The sequence below is a fragment of the Leuresthes tenuis genome, unplaced genomic scaffold (assembly GCF_036924035.1).
Source record: "Leuresthes tenuis unplaced genomic scaffold, fLeuTen1.0.hap1 SCAF_9, whole genome shotgun sequence".
NCBI classification, from domain to species: domain Eukaryota; kingdom Metazoa; phylum Chordata; class Actinopteri; order Atheriniformes; family Atherinopsidae; genus Leuresthes; species Leuresthes tenuis.
Window position 1 is genome coordinate 35,913,576 of NW_027325363.1, and position 15,514 is coordinate 35,929,089.

General features: G+C 40.2%; 1 protein-coding gene across 3 annotated transcripts; it reads left to right on the forward strand.

Moving 5' to 3' along the window:
- Positions 1-178: 178 nt before the first annotated feature.
- LOC140314806 (aldehyde dehydrogenase, dimeric NADP-preferring-like) lies at positions 179-11,329 on the forward strand. 3 transcript variants are annotated; one of them, XM_072393177.1, is made up of 10 exons: positions 179-435; positions 1,252-1,415; positions 1,505-1,736; positions 3,359-3,444; positions 3,688-3,896; positions 5,079-5,211; positions 5,311-5,452; positions 5,545-5,711; positions 5,796-5,895; positions 10,812-11,329. In XM_072393177.1, the coding sequence occupies exons 2-10, from the start codon at positions 1,260-1,262 to the stop codon at positions 11,123-11,125; spliced, it is 1,539 nt and encodes a 512-aa protein (XP_072249278.1). In that variant the 5' UTR covers positions 179-435; positions 1,252-1,259; the 3' UTR covers positions 11,126-11,329. The 3 variants fall into 3 exon arrangements, with proteins under 3 accessions (XP_072249278.1, XP_072249280.1, XP_072249279.1); XM_072393179.1 differs by having other exon boundaries at positions 5,094-5,211; positions 10,812-11,327; XM_072393178.1 differs by lacking the exon at positions 179-435 and having other exon boundaries at positions 1,179-1,415.
- The last annotated feature ends 4,185 nt before the right edge of the window (positions 11,330-15,514 follow it).

The window sequence follows — 15,514 nt, forward strand, 5'->3', positions numbered from 1 at the left end:
TATTGACCTTTTATTCAAATATTTCATGCTTGTGGTCATTTATGACCTGACTGCTTGACTGATAGGCTGCTATGGAACTACACTGCCCTCTGACCCGCTAAAGCTGTATAAGTAGCAGCATGAGCATCAAAGGTGGAATTATTTCATTTAAACGCGGTGAGTGCAATACGTGTTGGGTGTATGTGACAAGGGTCTCAATGTTTGAGGCTGGAGAAATGAAACGCCTGGTCACACTGAGTGAGTTTAGCCGGTTAACTGATCCCAGAGCAGCGTGACTGATGAACAGTGTACAAAGAGAGTCAGTTGGTCAGCCCGCGCGCTCTCAGCGCATCGGTCATTTGAGCCGCTTTGACACCAGCTCAGCGGCGGAATATTCGGCTTATATTTTACTGAGTACGCTGGATGTGAATTTGACCTAAGATTCCCTGGACTGCGGTAAGTTTAATGCGTCGATAATGTTCCTGTTTGAATCGTTAAGCTGTTGATGGCACCAACGTTAATTTCATGCAGATCAAATCATAAACAGCGTAGAAGTTATGAAGAAAATGAATCCTGAGCTACTTTGGACTGTAGTCCGATTTTCCGTTAAATCAGCATCCATTTTAGATACACTGACTCAAATAACTAATTAATTTAAATGCAAACTTACATCAAATGATGATTTAGCAGGATTCTTAGTGGAGGAAAAGAAAATGAATTTCAGATGGGTGGAAATGTTATTTATAAAGTCTGTTGTGGTCTATTTAAGTTTGAAGGAGGTCATATTTAAAAAGAAAAGAAAAGACGCTTTATTAGAAAATACAGGAATGAAGTATTTTGATAGCCTCAAAAGCCCAGTTTAAGATCCAGGTATACTGTCCGTATGGTTTGTTAGAGAGAGTAACAGAAAAATGGCAGGGACAGTACTGTCGTACTGTTACGTGTGGAAAATTATGAATGGTTGAATTATTTTGGAATAATGATATCAAAATGCTTTCTTTCGTGACATAGGCTGATTTCGATTGTATTAAAGTTCAAATATTTCAACTCCTTTTTGCCAACGCATTTCTTATAAGTCTACAACTTTCCTAATGGTTTTGAAAAATACTGTACATGGAGGAGGTGGGTAGGGAGACAGGGAGACAGGGTCATTGCCATAAAATGCTAAGGAAGGCCCTGTGAAAATGCAGGGAGAGATATAGCTCATTGTGTAATTTCAAGCAGACGGTTCATTATTTAATAGACCATGGATTATCACTTCTAATGGTGAAGGTGATTGCATGGAGAGGCAGGCGGTGCAGCGGGCCAGGGAGGCCTTCCTCAGTGGCAGGGCTCGGCCTCTGGAGTTCAGACTGCAGCAGCTTCATGGCCTGCAGAGGATGATCACAGAGAAAGAGACAGAGATCTCCACCGCTCTCAAACAGGACATCAACAGGGTGAGAAAACCCAAAAGAGACGGCCTCCCCATTGTATGTTGTAAACTATTTTGCTTGCTTATCTGACCACTATGCGGGGCTTCCCACAGAGTCAATACGACACTCCACTTTTGGAGCTGATTGGCATTGAGAACGAAATCAAGCTGGCCATAGAAAAGCTTAAAGAGTGGGCAGCTCCTCAGTCGGTGGAGAAGAACATCCTCACGATATCAGATGAAGCTTACATTCAGCCAGAGCCCCTGGGAGTGGTGCTCATCATTGGGGCCTGGAACTACCCCTGGGCCCTCACCCTGCTGCCACTGGTTGGAGCTATCGCAGCAGGTAGGGAGTCCTTTTGTCTCCAGTTCTTCAATTTGATTGCAATCTCAGAGAACTCAAATGTATGACTTTCAAGGACACAAATAGCTTCAGGAATGTTTTCCAAAGACTCCAACGTGAGATCATGAACAGGACATGGTCATCACAATTACTGAGCTACTGCATTGGCCCCAGTCAAGAAATGATAGATAATGAAAAGTAAATAATCCGCTCTCATTACATGTTTCTAGATGCTGCTTTTTTCAGATACTACATATGAAATCTCATGTAATGCAGTTCAGTGAAACTGCTATAAAAAGGTTTTCAGAGCAGCACAGTCTTTGAAATGGATTGGGATTGTGGTTTGTGAACAGATGAAATTCTAAATGATGGTGCTTGACATGTACATAATTTATCTGTTTTACATTTTTATCAACCTTGTTTGGTATCCAACTTAACACTTAGAGTGCCTAGAGAAAGTATACATTAACTTATGCATTTTTCTATTTTGTTGATGTAGAACCTGGCATTAAATTGGACTTATATATATATCATTACTGATCAGGGTTTTTCCTGCATAGAGAATTTGGTGGCGGCCGCCACCAGCTCACGGCTGGTTTTCAATCGGTAATTTCACCAAGCGTTTCCCTGTCGGGATCTGTTGCAGTTGCACACAATCCTGTTGGTATTATTATTTTTACTTCTTTTTTAAAAAAGTGGATGAGTTGTCACCTCTCCAGGTCAATATTGTTTATTGGAGCCCATTTTTGGAGCTATTACAGCTGCAAGGGTCTGTCTCTCTAAATTTGTGACATCTAGTCAATGGGATCGTTGCCCATAGCACCTTTAAGCTAAATGGATTTTGCCAGATGAGTAGTAAGTGCTACACAGACTGAGCTGCAAACAAATCTAGACCAATTCATATTGTCGAACAACAGTTTTTGTATTATATATCTATATATATAGATATATCTATATATCTATATATCTAGATATATACTGTATATGGCGAGCTCCTCTCTTAATTTGTTGAAGTGACAGTTTCTTTCAGTTCCTAACTTCACTATTGATCTGCACTGGAAATAGCACCATGTCAGAATGACACAATCAATAATGTAAGTGATTTTAAGTCAGGCCTATCATCCAAACGTACAAGATAAGAGAAACTGCAGGCTTAATTCAATTAAAGTTCCTGTGTGAAACATATGGGGACACCTTGGAGTAGCTTTTGACCCTGGGGCTATCTTTCTTTAAACCCCCTCTACTTTCTTTAGTCAAGTTATAGATAAACTAAGCATTTATTTGTTATCATTGATCTGTGGGCTCTTTCAATTAAAGTTGTTTTAAAGGGAATCATTTAATTTCAAACATCAATCTAAAAATATTACAAGGATGAAACCATGATGATCTTTACATGTCTTACTCAACTGTCATCCAAGCTGTCAAAGCCATTTTTTAACCACCTCTTCTTCTGTTGTTGCTCATCTCTACCTTTCTTGGTGGTTGTGAGAGAAATATCCAGCTTTTCTGCTGTTCATGCTCCATTTGACTGCCTCCCACCTCTGCATTCTCATCCCCTACTTAGTTTCTTTGCGTCACTCAGTGATCTCATCCCATTCATAGAAACCTGTGTTCTCTGTCAACAGGCAATGCAGCTGTGGTGAAACCATCGGAGCTCAGCGAGTATTCGTCTCTCCTGCTCCGTGCACTGCTGCCTCGCTATCTGGACAAGGTACACCAGCTGCTATTGTTGATGGAAAGATGCTGGGCAGAATGTTTGGGATGTTAAAGCCGCATAGCAACACAACACAGCATATCACTGATATTTCTGAAGTGGTCTCATTATATTGGAATGCTCACATTCTTCCCAAAGATTAACAACATCCTTTTATTATAATAGTTTTCATATTTTTCAATATTTAAAGCGGGTGAATATATACATATTTAAAGAATTAAAAATACTGTTCATTTCCAGGATCTGTACCCAGTAGTGACAGGGGGAGCATCAGAGACACAGGAGCTACTGAGGCGCAGGTTTGACCATGTCTTCTACACAGGAAGTAGCACAGTTGGGAAACTAGTGATGGAATCTGCAGCCCGCCACCTAACGCCAGTGACTCTGGAACTGGGAGGGAAGAGCCCCTGCTATATTGACAAGAACTGTGACATCAGGATTGCCTGCCGGTAACAGGATGTTTAAATCACCTGGAAATCAAAGGGAGTGGAGGTTTAGAAATCAAAGCTGGTAGATAGGCACTAAATTTAACAGCTGTAGCAAGTAAGTCTGCAGTCCTTAAAGGGGAACTCCAGTATTTTTAAACCTAGACCTTATTTCTGGCATGAAATACGTTCATCTACTCACTGAGAACAGTTTGGTGAAAGTCGGTGTCCTTCAGAAGATATTTAGATCACTCGCGATCGTGTATATCCATATACAAAGAAAGAGCAGGGCATAGAAAATATAGCCTCTAGATAAGGCATTATCTGTCTTTATTTCACCAATACCAATACTATAGGAGAGCTAACGGAGGGAATTCTACACAGGCACTCTACTGGGACCATTTCATCCACACGCCCCCATGGAGTTTATTTACTCCGTGCTCTGTGACAGTCGGCTAACTTTACAAGTTTTACATGTTTTGTGCAACATGGCAGGATATTTATCAGATTTTGACAATGTGAACGACGGCTTTGAGTAAGATGGACGTTCTTACCGGAGTGAATGAGCTGTGCTGCAGCCATGCGTGTGGATGAAGTGGTCCCAGTAGAGGTTTGTGTAGAAATCCCTCCGTTAGCTCTCCTATAGCCGCAAGTAGCCACATAACAGCAGCTATGAGCTAACAGAGCTATAGCACATGTTCATTCATTCATTCTTCTTAAAGTATTGTTGAAATAAAGACATCATCTTTGTCCCGTTCACTCTGTTGTATGGATTGCAAGTTTTCTAAATATCTTCTGAAGGAGGCTGACTTTCACCAAACTGTTCTCGGTGAGTAGATAAAGGTATTTCATGCCAGAAATATGGTTTAAGTTTTTTAAGTTTAAAAATACTGGAGATCCCCTTTAAGAAATTGGTGAAGGAATTGATTATATGCTTATAAATGGCCTTAATTTTTGTAGGTTGCTGCTTTCATATGACAGAGTTGATGTCTAGCCATTTAAGTAAAAAAGACTATATTTCACTTAAAAATCTATCAAAACATTTTTTCAGTTTGATTTAGTACCATTACAGGCTTTAATTTGCATTCTTTTCAATAGCCTAAGCAAAAACATTTGTTGAGTGAATTAAAAGCTGCTTTATGAAATCGCTAAAATATTTTTTAGACAGCTTACACTTTGAAGAAAGATATTAAACATGAACATTAGCTGCTTTGTGTACAGTCGTATCACGTGGGGGAAGTTTGTCAACTGTGGCCAGACATGCATTGCTCCAGACTACATCCTGTGTGAGCCCTGCATCCAGGGCCGGGTAGTGGAATGCATCCGTCAGACTCTACTGGTAACACTTCAGCCGTAAACTGCTCTGACATTAAGTTTTCATATTTTGTGAAGCAACACAGTGTGGAGCTTTTTTCAAGCCATCTTTGATCCATCACAGGAATTTTATGGTGCTGACCCCAAATGCTCACCTGACTATGGTCGAATTGTCAACCAGCAGCACTTCAGTAGAATCATGAGTCTGATGGAGGGTTATACTCCTGTGGTAGGAGGACAAAGTGACTCCTCACAGTGCTACATTGGTAGGAGGAAACATGTTCAATGTCAAATTTAGACAAACATATCCCTTTTTTTTTTTTTTTTAGTTTGATAAACACTAATGTTCCTTTGAAAGCCCCAACAGTGCTGAAGGACGTACCCCCCCATTCCAGGCTGATGCAGGAAGAGATCTTTGGCCCTCTGCTACCCATAGTGACTGTTAGTGATATGGATGATGCCATTCACTTCATCAATGAGAGGGAGAAACCCCTGGCTCTCTACATCTTCTGCTCTGACAAGAAAGTGAGACAGAAATCATAAAGCCAAAAGGTGTTTGTTTGCAGCTCACCCTGATGTCACTCTCTTCCTTCCCTCTGTGTCTCTCAGGCAATTAAAAGGATGATTGAGGAAACCACAAGCGGAGGAGTGACAGTCAACGATGTTATGATGCACTACACACTCAGTTCTCTCCCATTTGGTGGTGTTGGTGAGAATAATGACACATAAAGTGTGTTATTATATGTATGTTCAAATAATGCATGTCTCCAAACAATATATATTTCTAAAAAAGCTTCTTAACTTGTCATCGGAAAGATTTTGCTATGTAGATATTCCAAACTTCTCCTAACTATTTTACCAGGATTAATTAGTATCTACTAAATTGTCTGTCTGTCTATCAGCATTAACACATAGTATGGATTTTAAGCACAACTTGTAATGTGACCTAAACTCTGTAGAGAACACAAAGGTACAGTCATGTGAAAAAGATAGTACACCCTTTTCTAATTCCTAGGTAGTAAGTATCAGGATTTTAAAATAGAATACAAAAGAAAAATACTTCCCCCAGTGGGGTAAATTCAAAATTTGTCAAGTAGCTCAAAAATTAAAAAATATATACTGTATATATTTACGATGATTGTATATAATAATAATAGTAATAACAATAATAAATGATTACATACATTAATAAATAAATTTGAGAAGAACATTTCAGCAGTCACTGTTAAAAAGCCTTATGGCTATGGGGACAAAGGACCTCCTGAACCTCTCAGTCCTGCAGCCTCTCCCTGCAGCTGCTCCTCTGTCCTGGAGAGGATGTTCATTATTATCCAAAACAGAATATAATTTCCTCCTCATCCGTTGCTCCACCACAGCACTGAGAGGGTCCAGCTCCCTGCCTCCCACAGAATGGCCTTTTTCACTGGTTTGTCCAGGCGCCTACAGTTTTAGCGCCCTCTTTTTCTGGTTCAGGAGGTCTTTGATGTCACTGGTGATCCATGGTTTATTATTTGGATAGCACCTTACAGTCCTCACTGGAATCACAGTGTCCCTACAGAAGTTAATGTAGTCAGTGATGGTGCTGACCCTCCTGTCCATGTCAATGTCTTCTTCCTCCAGCAGAACATTCCCAGTCTGTGACATCAAAGCAGTCTCTCAATGCATCACGTGCCTCTGTTGACCACTTCCTGAAAGATCTCGTAGTAACAGGAAGTGGGTTGTAGATAGACCATGCTGTGATCAGATCAGTGGTGGAAGAGACGCTGCCCTGTAAGCCTCCTTCACATTAGCATAGAACAGATCTAATGTCTTTTCTCCACGTGTTGGACAGTCCACATTCTGTACAAAGTCAGTCAGGCAGGAGGATAGAGAGACATGGTTGAAATCCCCTGTGATTGCAATGAATGCCTCAGGATGCTGGATCTGTATCCTAGCAACAACGTCATGGATGCCGCCCTCGATTAGTGGTGTGCGATATGGACAAAATTTTATATCTCAATATATCCTGATACAGTATTTTTTTCTTGAAATTATATATATGTATATATATACATATATTTAGAGGGGTTGGACAATGAAACTGAAACACCTGGTTTTAGACCACAATCATTTATCAGTATGGTGTAGGGCCTCCTTTTGCAGCCGATACAGCATCAATTCGTCTTGGGAATGACATATACAAGTCCTGCACAGTGGTCAGAGGGATTTTAAGCCATTCTTCTTTCAGGTTAGTGGCCAGGTCACTACGGGATGCTGGTGGAGGAAATCGTTTCCTGACTCGCTCCTCCAAAACACCCCAAAGTGGCTCAATAATATTTAGATCTGGTGACTGTGCAGGCCAAGGGAGATGTTCAACTTCACTTTCATGTTCATCAAACCAATCTTTCACCAGTCTTGCTGTGTGTATTGGTGCATTGTCATCCTGATACACGGCACCGCCTTCAGGATACAATGTTTGAGCCATTGGATGCACATGGTCCTCCAGAATGGTTCGGTAGTCCTTGGCAGGGCCCATCTAGCACAAGTATTGGTTCAAGGGAATGCCATGATATGGCAGCCCAAACCATCACTGATCCACCCCCATGCTTCACTCTGGGCCTAGTACATTTCAGACAGCTTCCTCTTGCGTCCACAGTTAATCCTGTTGGATGTGGTTCGTCCTTCTTGGTGGTATGCTGACATTACCCTGGATACCGTGGCTCTTGATACACCACAAAGACTTGCTGTCCTGGTCACATACGCCAGCAAGATGTGCACCAACAGTTTGTCCTCTTTTGAACTCTGATATGTCACCCATAATGTTGTGTGCATTGCAATATTTTGAGCAAAACTGTGCTCTTACCCTGCTAATTGAACCTTCACACTCTGCTCTTACTGGTGCTATGTGCAATTAATAAAGATTGGCCACCAGGTTGGTCCAATTTAGCCATGAAACCTCCCACACTAAAGTGACAGGTGTTTCAGTTTCATTGTCTGTATATATATATAACACATTTTATATATAAAACACAATAAAATTAATAAAAAATGAATATAAATAAAAACAAACACAAATACCCAGTAGATATTTAGTTTCTTTAAGTGACAGAACAGATTAGACATGTTCGAGTCGCTAGTAACGACTTGTTGGCAGCGTGTTTTGCAAATTACCGTTGTCTGGTCGGTGTCTGACTTTTTAAATCCAAACTAAAACCGCACTATGGAATTCCAGTTCCCTCTTTTCGGTACTAATTCCTCTCTGGGTTCTGTTTCCATTGTGTTTTCCATCGTACTCTCCACCAAGCTCTCCGCCTCTGCCATGTTGTTGTTTGTATCCATGCATGCTCCCCTAGTACTGCCATAAACAAGTCTCTGCGTGGCCATGGCTCAGTGGTGAGAGTGGGCCGTCCAATAACCTGAAGGGTGGCAGTTCAATTCCCACTCAAAAGATTGGTGAACTGACAGTTGGAGGGGTGGCAGTTCACCTCCTTGTCATGGCTGAGATGCCCTTGAGCAAGGCTCATGCTCCCCGGTGCTGCCCTCCGCTCCAGTGTATGTTATCTGTCTCCATGAGTGTGTGACCCTGTGTGTGTGTGTCAACAGGTGCCAACCTGGATGGGTTAAAAGTGGAGGACAAATTTCACGTGTAACAAATCTGATCTTAATCTTGCGTGTGACGTAAAAATGCTACCGCAAAATAGTACAGTTACATTTAGCCTTCGTTCAACGTGTCATTTAAATTTAAAAAAAACAAACTGTATAAACAATAGAGGGCTAGACATTTTTATATCACACTACCACGTATACCATAATATTGCACAGCACTGCCCTCGGTGGAACGTGAACAATGACGACTGTATTTGGGAACTCTCTGGGCGCATAGAACGCACGGAAACCAGCTGACAGCAGTTCAATGACTGGACAACTTATCCTCTCCTTCATGGTCACATTGCGGGGGTTAACCCATCTCTGATTAAAAACAGGATAATACCTCTGCCTTTCCGCTCGTACTCCGGTCATGATCCACTCGTACGGCTGTGCAGCCGGGTATGTCCACACATGAGTCTGGTGTGTTGTCGTTCAGCCAGGACTCAGACAGATCAAACTGCTCTCCTTATTCAGCTGTTGGTTCTGCACAGGCGCCTCTTGCTCAACACACTTGTTTGGTAGCGAGTTAGAGTTTCCCATGATCACAGAGGGCAGAAAAGGCTTGTACCTCCACCTCCTGTTGTCCCTCTTTGTCTTTAGTTTTGCTCCAGCTCTGCATCCACAGACAGTTTAATTCTGCATCCAATCCTCGACAGTACCAACAGTTCTTCTCTTGTGTACACTGCTCTGTTGCTGCTAAATAACATAGATCCATATCCTGCTTTGGATGACTGAGCCTGCAGTTCAATGCGGTACTTGCTTTCACTTTACCACACTTTGTAAACACATTTGAAGTCCAAGAAAACTTTCAAAAGCATATGGCTGTTTTTATTTGATTGAGTCATAGGCAGTGGGGTTTATCAGTTGCTCCACTGAATATACTATAAGTTTGGAAGATAATATACTGTACGTTCAGTATGTCAGTATTTGGTAATGTGGAGTAGAAATGGACAGAGACATGATTTTACAGGTTAGTCTTACAGAATACTAAATTAGTATGCAAAAGAGCTTCAGTGCATGCAGGATCTTCAAGAAATGCAATGTATAAAAAGCAATGACCCTCCCCCCATTTACCCAAAGCTAAATTTGGCATTACATCAATTTTACATCAAAGGGCAAAGGTTGTCAGTTGGGCTTTGGTTTACCACTGCATTTCATGATGTGAGAAGACTCTTTTAAAAAATGGCCAAACAGGCTGTAGAGCAAAGGTAACTGCACACACTTTAAATGACTAGATAAATCCTAGCAGTGTTTCATGGGTTCACAAATCCACACTTTCCTGAAAGAAAGTTGTCTTTCCTGTCATTTTGTATCAAACATTATACATTGTTGAGCCTGACAGATATTCTGCTTAAAACCTACACATATACTGTAGAATGTTAGGATGCTGTATAAGGATGGCATCTTCATGTCATTTGATCAGGTTAGACAGAAATTTGCTTTATCAGCGCATGATTTTTAGATACCTACAAGTCAGAGATTTCATCCAGAATCATTTGAATCAATTTCCTTCATTAGCACAGACATCATCACTTGATCCAATCATAGAAACCCAGCCTAGTGTTACGGGAACTGTATCAAAGCTGTACAAAAATATATTTGACGTGGAAGGTTCTTAATTGACAATGATAAAGGAAAAACTGGGAGGTTTAACCCAGCGGTTAACCCTATTTGTGACAGATGTAAGCACACACTTGCTACTCTCTTCTACACATTTTGGTCATGTTCAAGTCTAACTGAACTCTGGTCCTCAATATCTGAGGTGGATTCAACAACTTCAGGTCTAACTATTGATCCCTGTACTTTTATTGGACTCTGTGATGTACCATGAGAAGAGCTCCTTCTACAAAAGCCACAATTAGGTAGTACAGCCTACTCCTCCCTTTTAGCATCTTTGTATGTGTTTGGGAGCTGCATTAACTAAATTAATTCAGTTACCCCTGATCACAAATCATTTTTCCTTGAGAAGACATGAACTCTTGTATGTCATCCTTCCAGGTCATAGTGGTATGGGCCGCTACCATGGCAAACACACCTTCGACCAGCTGAGCCACCAGAAAGCGTGCCTCGTCCGCTCACTGAACATGGAGAGTGTTAATCTGGCACGCTATCCTCCTCAAGACCGCCGCCGGGCACGCAGGGTCCGGATGGCCCTCAGATCACCCCTGATTGACACGTCTAAAAGGACGCTGGTCTGGGCTGTTTTTGCCACCGTCATTGGCCTCGGCCTTTTCGTTACCCTGCTAGTCATCCTGCTCATTGCAGCAGGCCTTAACTGTACCTGCTGGTACTGGAGAGGCTTTTATAACTAGACTTCTCCCCTTCTTAAAAAAAAAGTACCTACTGCAATGATTTCCACACTTTAGATCTTGTTTTTTACTGAAAATATAGATTAAAAAAAGATAAAAAAGAAAGAGCCTTTGGTCTATCTAACTTTTTTGTTTTGTATCAGATGTCTTCATTCACGCTGTACAAAGAGTGCCTTTCTTCTGTGTTCTTTATTTCAAGTTAATATGTGTTTACTTTCTTAAGGAACATCTGTTTTGTTCCTGAATAAAAGATTTTTAAACAACTTTGTTCATGTATTAAAAAGATTTGTTCATGTATTAAAGGATTAGTATTGATTAATATTATTGTGTTTAGTTTTTATTGAGTCTCTTAATCTCTTAATTCAATGACCTTAATACTCATTCATTCACTGTCACAGTCAGTCAGTCATAAGTGGCAATATGAATATCAGCAAATTGTGTCAGTGCTTATAACAGATTGGAAGCTTCTCCCAAACCCAAAATGAACAGACTAGTTTAACAATATCGTGTTTTGGGACAAGTTGGGTTTTTTTAAACCCTACTTTTACAGTTTCTTACTATTGCAATCATATTTTGTACTTAATTAACTGAAGCGAATGGAACATATAGTAAAAATAAATCAGGTTGTGTGGGTAGTATGGTTAGAGGGGAAAACTTTTGTGATTTTATCATTTCTAGTGTATCACATGTGTGCCTCTGTTTGAGTGTAATAGGATTCTACTATAGGCTGCACAGTGGTGTGGTGGTTAGCTTCACAGCAGGAAGCTTCCTGGTTCAAATCCCAGCTTTCTCTCTGTGTGGAGTTGACATTTTCTCCTTATTCATTCTATGCCCACCTCCAGATACTCTGGCTTCCCCCCACTGTCCAAAAGAATGCATGTTAAGTTAATGGGTCATTTCTAAATTGAGCTTAGAAGTGAGTGGGGGGTTGCTTAGTTGTTTACTGTGGTCGTTGCTGCTTTGAGCCTGTTATTTATTCATTTAGATTAATTTTAATTACTTTATTTATTTCTCTTTATGTTTTTTTTAACATATTTATAATACTTCTTCCGCTCCCCGCTGCAATGCTTTTATACAAATAAATTTGACTGACTTTCTCTCTGATAGACTGGTGAGCTAGAATAGACTCCGCCCCCTCCCCCACCTCTGAAATGTGTATAAAAAATGGAAGAACGGAGGAATGGACAGAATTATACCAGATGTGACTGCTAGATAGCAGCAGAGAGCTGTGGAAGCGTAATGACCTGGTGTTCTTTGTGGTCACTTCTGCTGAGTTCACAATGAACTTCTAAAGCTTCCACAGTTTCAGTCTGATCTTCTGTTTCTTTAAATTCCAGATACCGTCAGTGAGAATGTCTGTACTTATCCAAGTTGCTTTTAGCTTTTCTCATACGCTCTCAGTACAAATAGCTTAATGAGCTTAGTGGAGGACACATTATGTAATTTGTGGACTGATTTTGCCTACTGTGCTGAGGTCTGCAATATACAATATCTGCTTCTTTTTTAATGAAATATTACATTTGTACGATGCCATTTTGTGATATATAATTTATCCCATATGAAAGAACTTGAGTTCTAACAGTGTGTTTACACACAAAAGCCTCACAAAACCACTGACAAACTCTGTTGAGTTACCAGGCTGATTTTCTTATCTGCTCTGTTAGATTCTTTAATGCTTGTATATATAATGCACACACACACACACACACACACACACACACACACACACACACACACACACTCTCCAGCTAAAGGAAACAGCTACCTACCTCTCAACTCCCTGCCTCACTCCTAACAGACCCTCAGTTGCTCCTGGAGACCGAAATAACTCTTGCATAACTATATTAGAGTCATACTGATGACTCAGTCCGGACATGGAAGAAGTCAGAGACAAGTTCAAGGTTTTCCCAGGAAGCCATAGTACTGTTAGTTGGTGCATTTACAGTTGTTCTATTGTATGCAGTTTCAAAGGACAAATAGCCTCAGAGGACAAATCAATAAATATTTTCACAGCTCCATATTGCAGCATGAGGCAGCCATGGCTCAGGGGATGAAGCGGGATGCCCACTAATCAGAGGTGATTCGATACCTGGCTCATCCAGTCCATAGAAAAGACAAAACACTGAACCCCTAACTGCTTTGTATGCAGCATCTGTGTGTATGAGAGAGAAAAAGCTCTGTACAATCGCATGTTTGCGAGTTGATAATTGTGCCATGTAATGAAAAGAGCTTTGGATGGTTGATAGCTCATTTGATATGTAAAAAAGTTTAGCTAATTCAGAGAAGCAGACCACTAGTTGATGTACTACAGCTAAAGTCTAAAAAGACTAGTTTTTATGGTGAAAAAAAACAATATAATCAAGTTCCAAAGCAGTTGTGTCATGTCTGTTAATTCTGTGTTTCTTCAGTAGTTTTCCAGTAATTCCTGTTCATACCTCCTCTAACTAATTACCTCTCACTTTATATTTGTCGGTTAGGGCCATCTATAGCACAAATCAGATTTACTGCAGTTCCTATAGTTTGCTGAACACTGGATAAAGGTCACATATGGCTAAATGTCCCTATAACATATATCCACCTTGCTCCCTACCATTCTTCTCCAGAGAAGTATCACTATAGCCTAATGCGGCTACCACCAAGTTTCATTATTCTTTGCAAAGATGGTTATCGTTCCAGTAACTGCAGGTGGCAAAGGAAAACGGATAAAAAACTGAAATCCATTAAGATCAATCCTCTGAGAACCGTGAATGTCTACATAAAATATTCTGCAAAGCCACCAGACAGCTGTTAAAATACTTAAGTCTGCACAAAAAGGGGCTCTGTGATCCCTAAAGCAACAGTGTTAGCATGCTGGGCAAAAAACCCACAAACAGTAACAACTCAACTTGAGTGTAAACAGCTGCACTAGAATTTTTCAGCTTGACTTGAAAAACCTAAGACAAGATCAAGAAAGGCTACATTAAAATTTAGAAAATAAATAAGTACATGAACAATATACTGATATAATAATAATGATTGTTACTGATATAATTTTATTCAACTGTCCTTTTTAGCCTAATTTCACTCACCATCTGACCTCCTGCAGTGATTTGTCCCGTTTGCAGATGATTTGCAGATCATGCATGGTAAGAAATCCTTTTGAGAGTTGACCTGAAAAGTGAACTTTTGCAGAGATTGCCCTCATCTATCCTTTGTGTATGAAATCCTGTTAGCACTGCAGCTCTCTGGCTGACCTCAGACACACGCCATCATCCCTTAGTCACACCGCTTCTTTGGGGAGGGTTCCTTCACACATATCTACACACATGTAATCTGCATGTGCTCATGCACTCCAACCTTATTGCTAACATTTCCTGAATAATGCATCATTTGGATGAGAACACCTTTGAAGATGAAAATCTGAAATCTTTGGCATCAATTCAAGAACAGCTGTGATGGTGAACAAGTGTGTGTGTGTGTTTCATTATGGGAGTATGTGTACTTTTGTGGCAGTCCTTCTGTGGTGTTTTAGGAAAGCGTTGCTGCTACTGGTGGTTGATTCTTACAAATATTCAGTATATGACCAGTTCGATATTGAGAAAATGTCATCTTGTTGGCTGATTAGCATTATCGCTGGCTGGAATGTCTGTTACTTACAAAACTTATGAAGAGTGATTATATATATATATATATATATATATATATATATATATATATATATATATACATGCGATATATAAAGGACACCTTATAACATTTAGAATCTGTTTGATCAAAAGCTGCAAGTCTAAGTCCGACCTAAAACTACAATTCTAAGACTTGTGGTTGATGGGGCAAGAGAGAAATGTAATTTTGTGCTCTGTATAATTGTTATGTACTTGTCTTACTTTTTTCTAACTCTTTTCATAAAAAAAACATTTACATTTATCAAGATATACAGATTCATCAAACAGTGAAGGTTTCAACTTAAGGAACCGCAACACTTGAATAGAGCCTACCAATGAAAATTGACATTAGTTTAGAACATTCATAGGACCTGTACTGAGCACTTTTTGAAATGACAGTACATTGTCCAAATTATACTTCTATCATTTGACTTTTTATTGCATGTTTATTTGCAATTACATATTTGTATTGTTTAGAATTACTACTTTAGTAATTGGATATCAGTACTTTCTCCACTACTGACAACTGATTTCCTGGACTGAGTAATTAGTAGAGGATGTGCAGCTGTGACAGCCACAGTTGTGGAGAGGGACTCAGTTAATGAGACAGAGGGAGGAGTCACTCTGCTTCAGTGCTTAAAAAGAGTGTGTAAAGCCAAGCCTGTATGCAACAATGGAGGCAAGGTTGCTTGTTGTGGTTGTCTTTGGGCACATATGTGGCAGGCTGACAGATGCTTGTCTCGGTAGT

Excerpts from the sequence above, each read along its gene's own strand:
- LOC140314806 (XM_072393177.1), top strand. The coding sequence starts at position 1,260 with ATGGAGAGGCAGGCGGTGCAGCGGGCCAGGGAGGCCTTCCTCAGTGGC. Across the intron at positions 1,737-3,358 it reads GGTTGGAGCTATCGCAGCAG|GCAATGCAGCTGTGGTGAAA; the intron begins GTAGGGAGTCCT and ends CTCTGTCAACAG. Across the intron at positions 3,445-3,687 it reads TGCCTCGCTATCTGGACAAG|GATCTGTACCCAGTAGTGAC; the intron begins GTACACCAGCTG and ends GTTCATTTCCAG.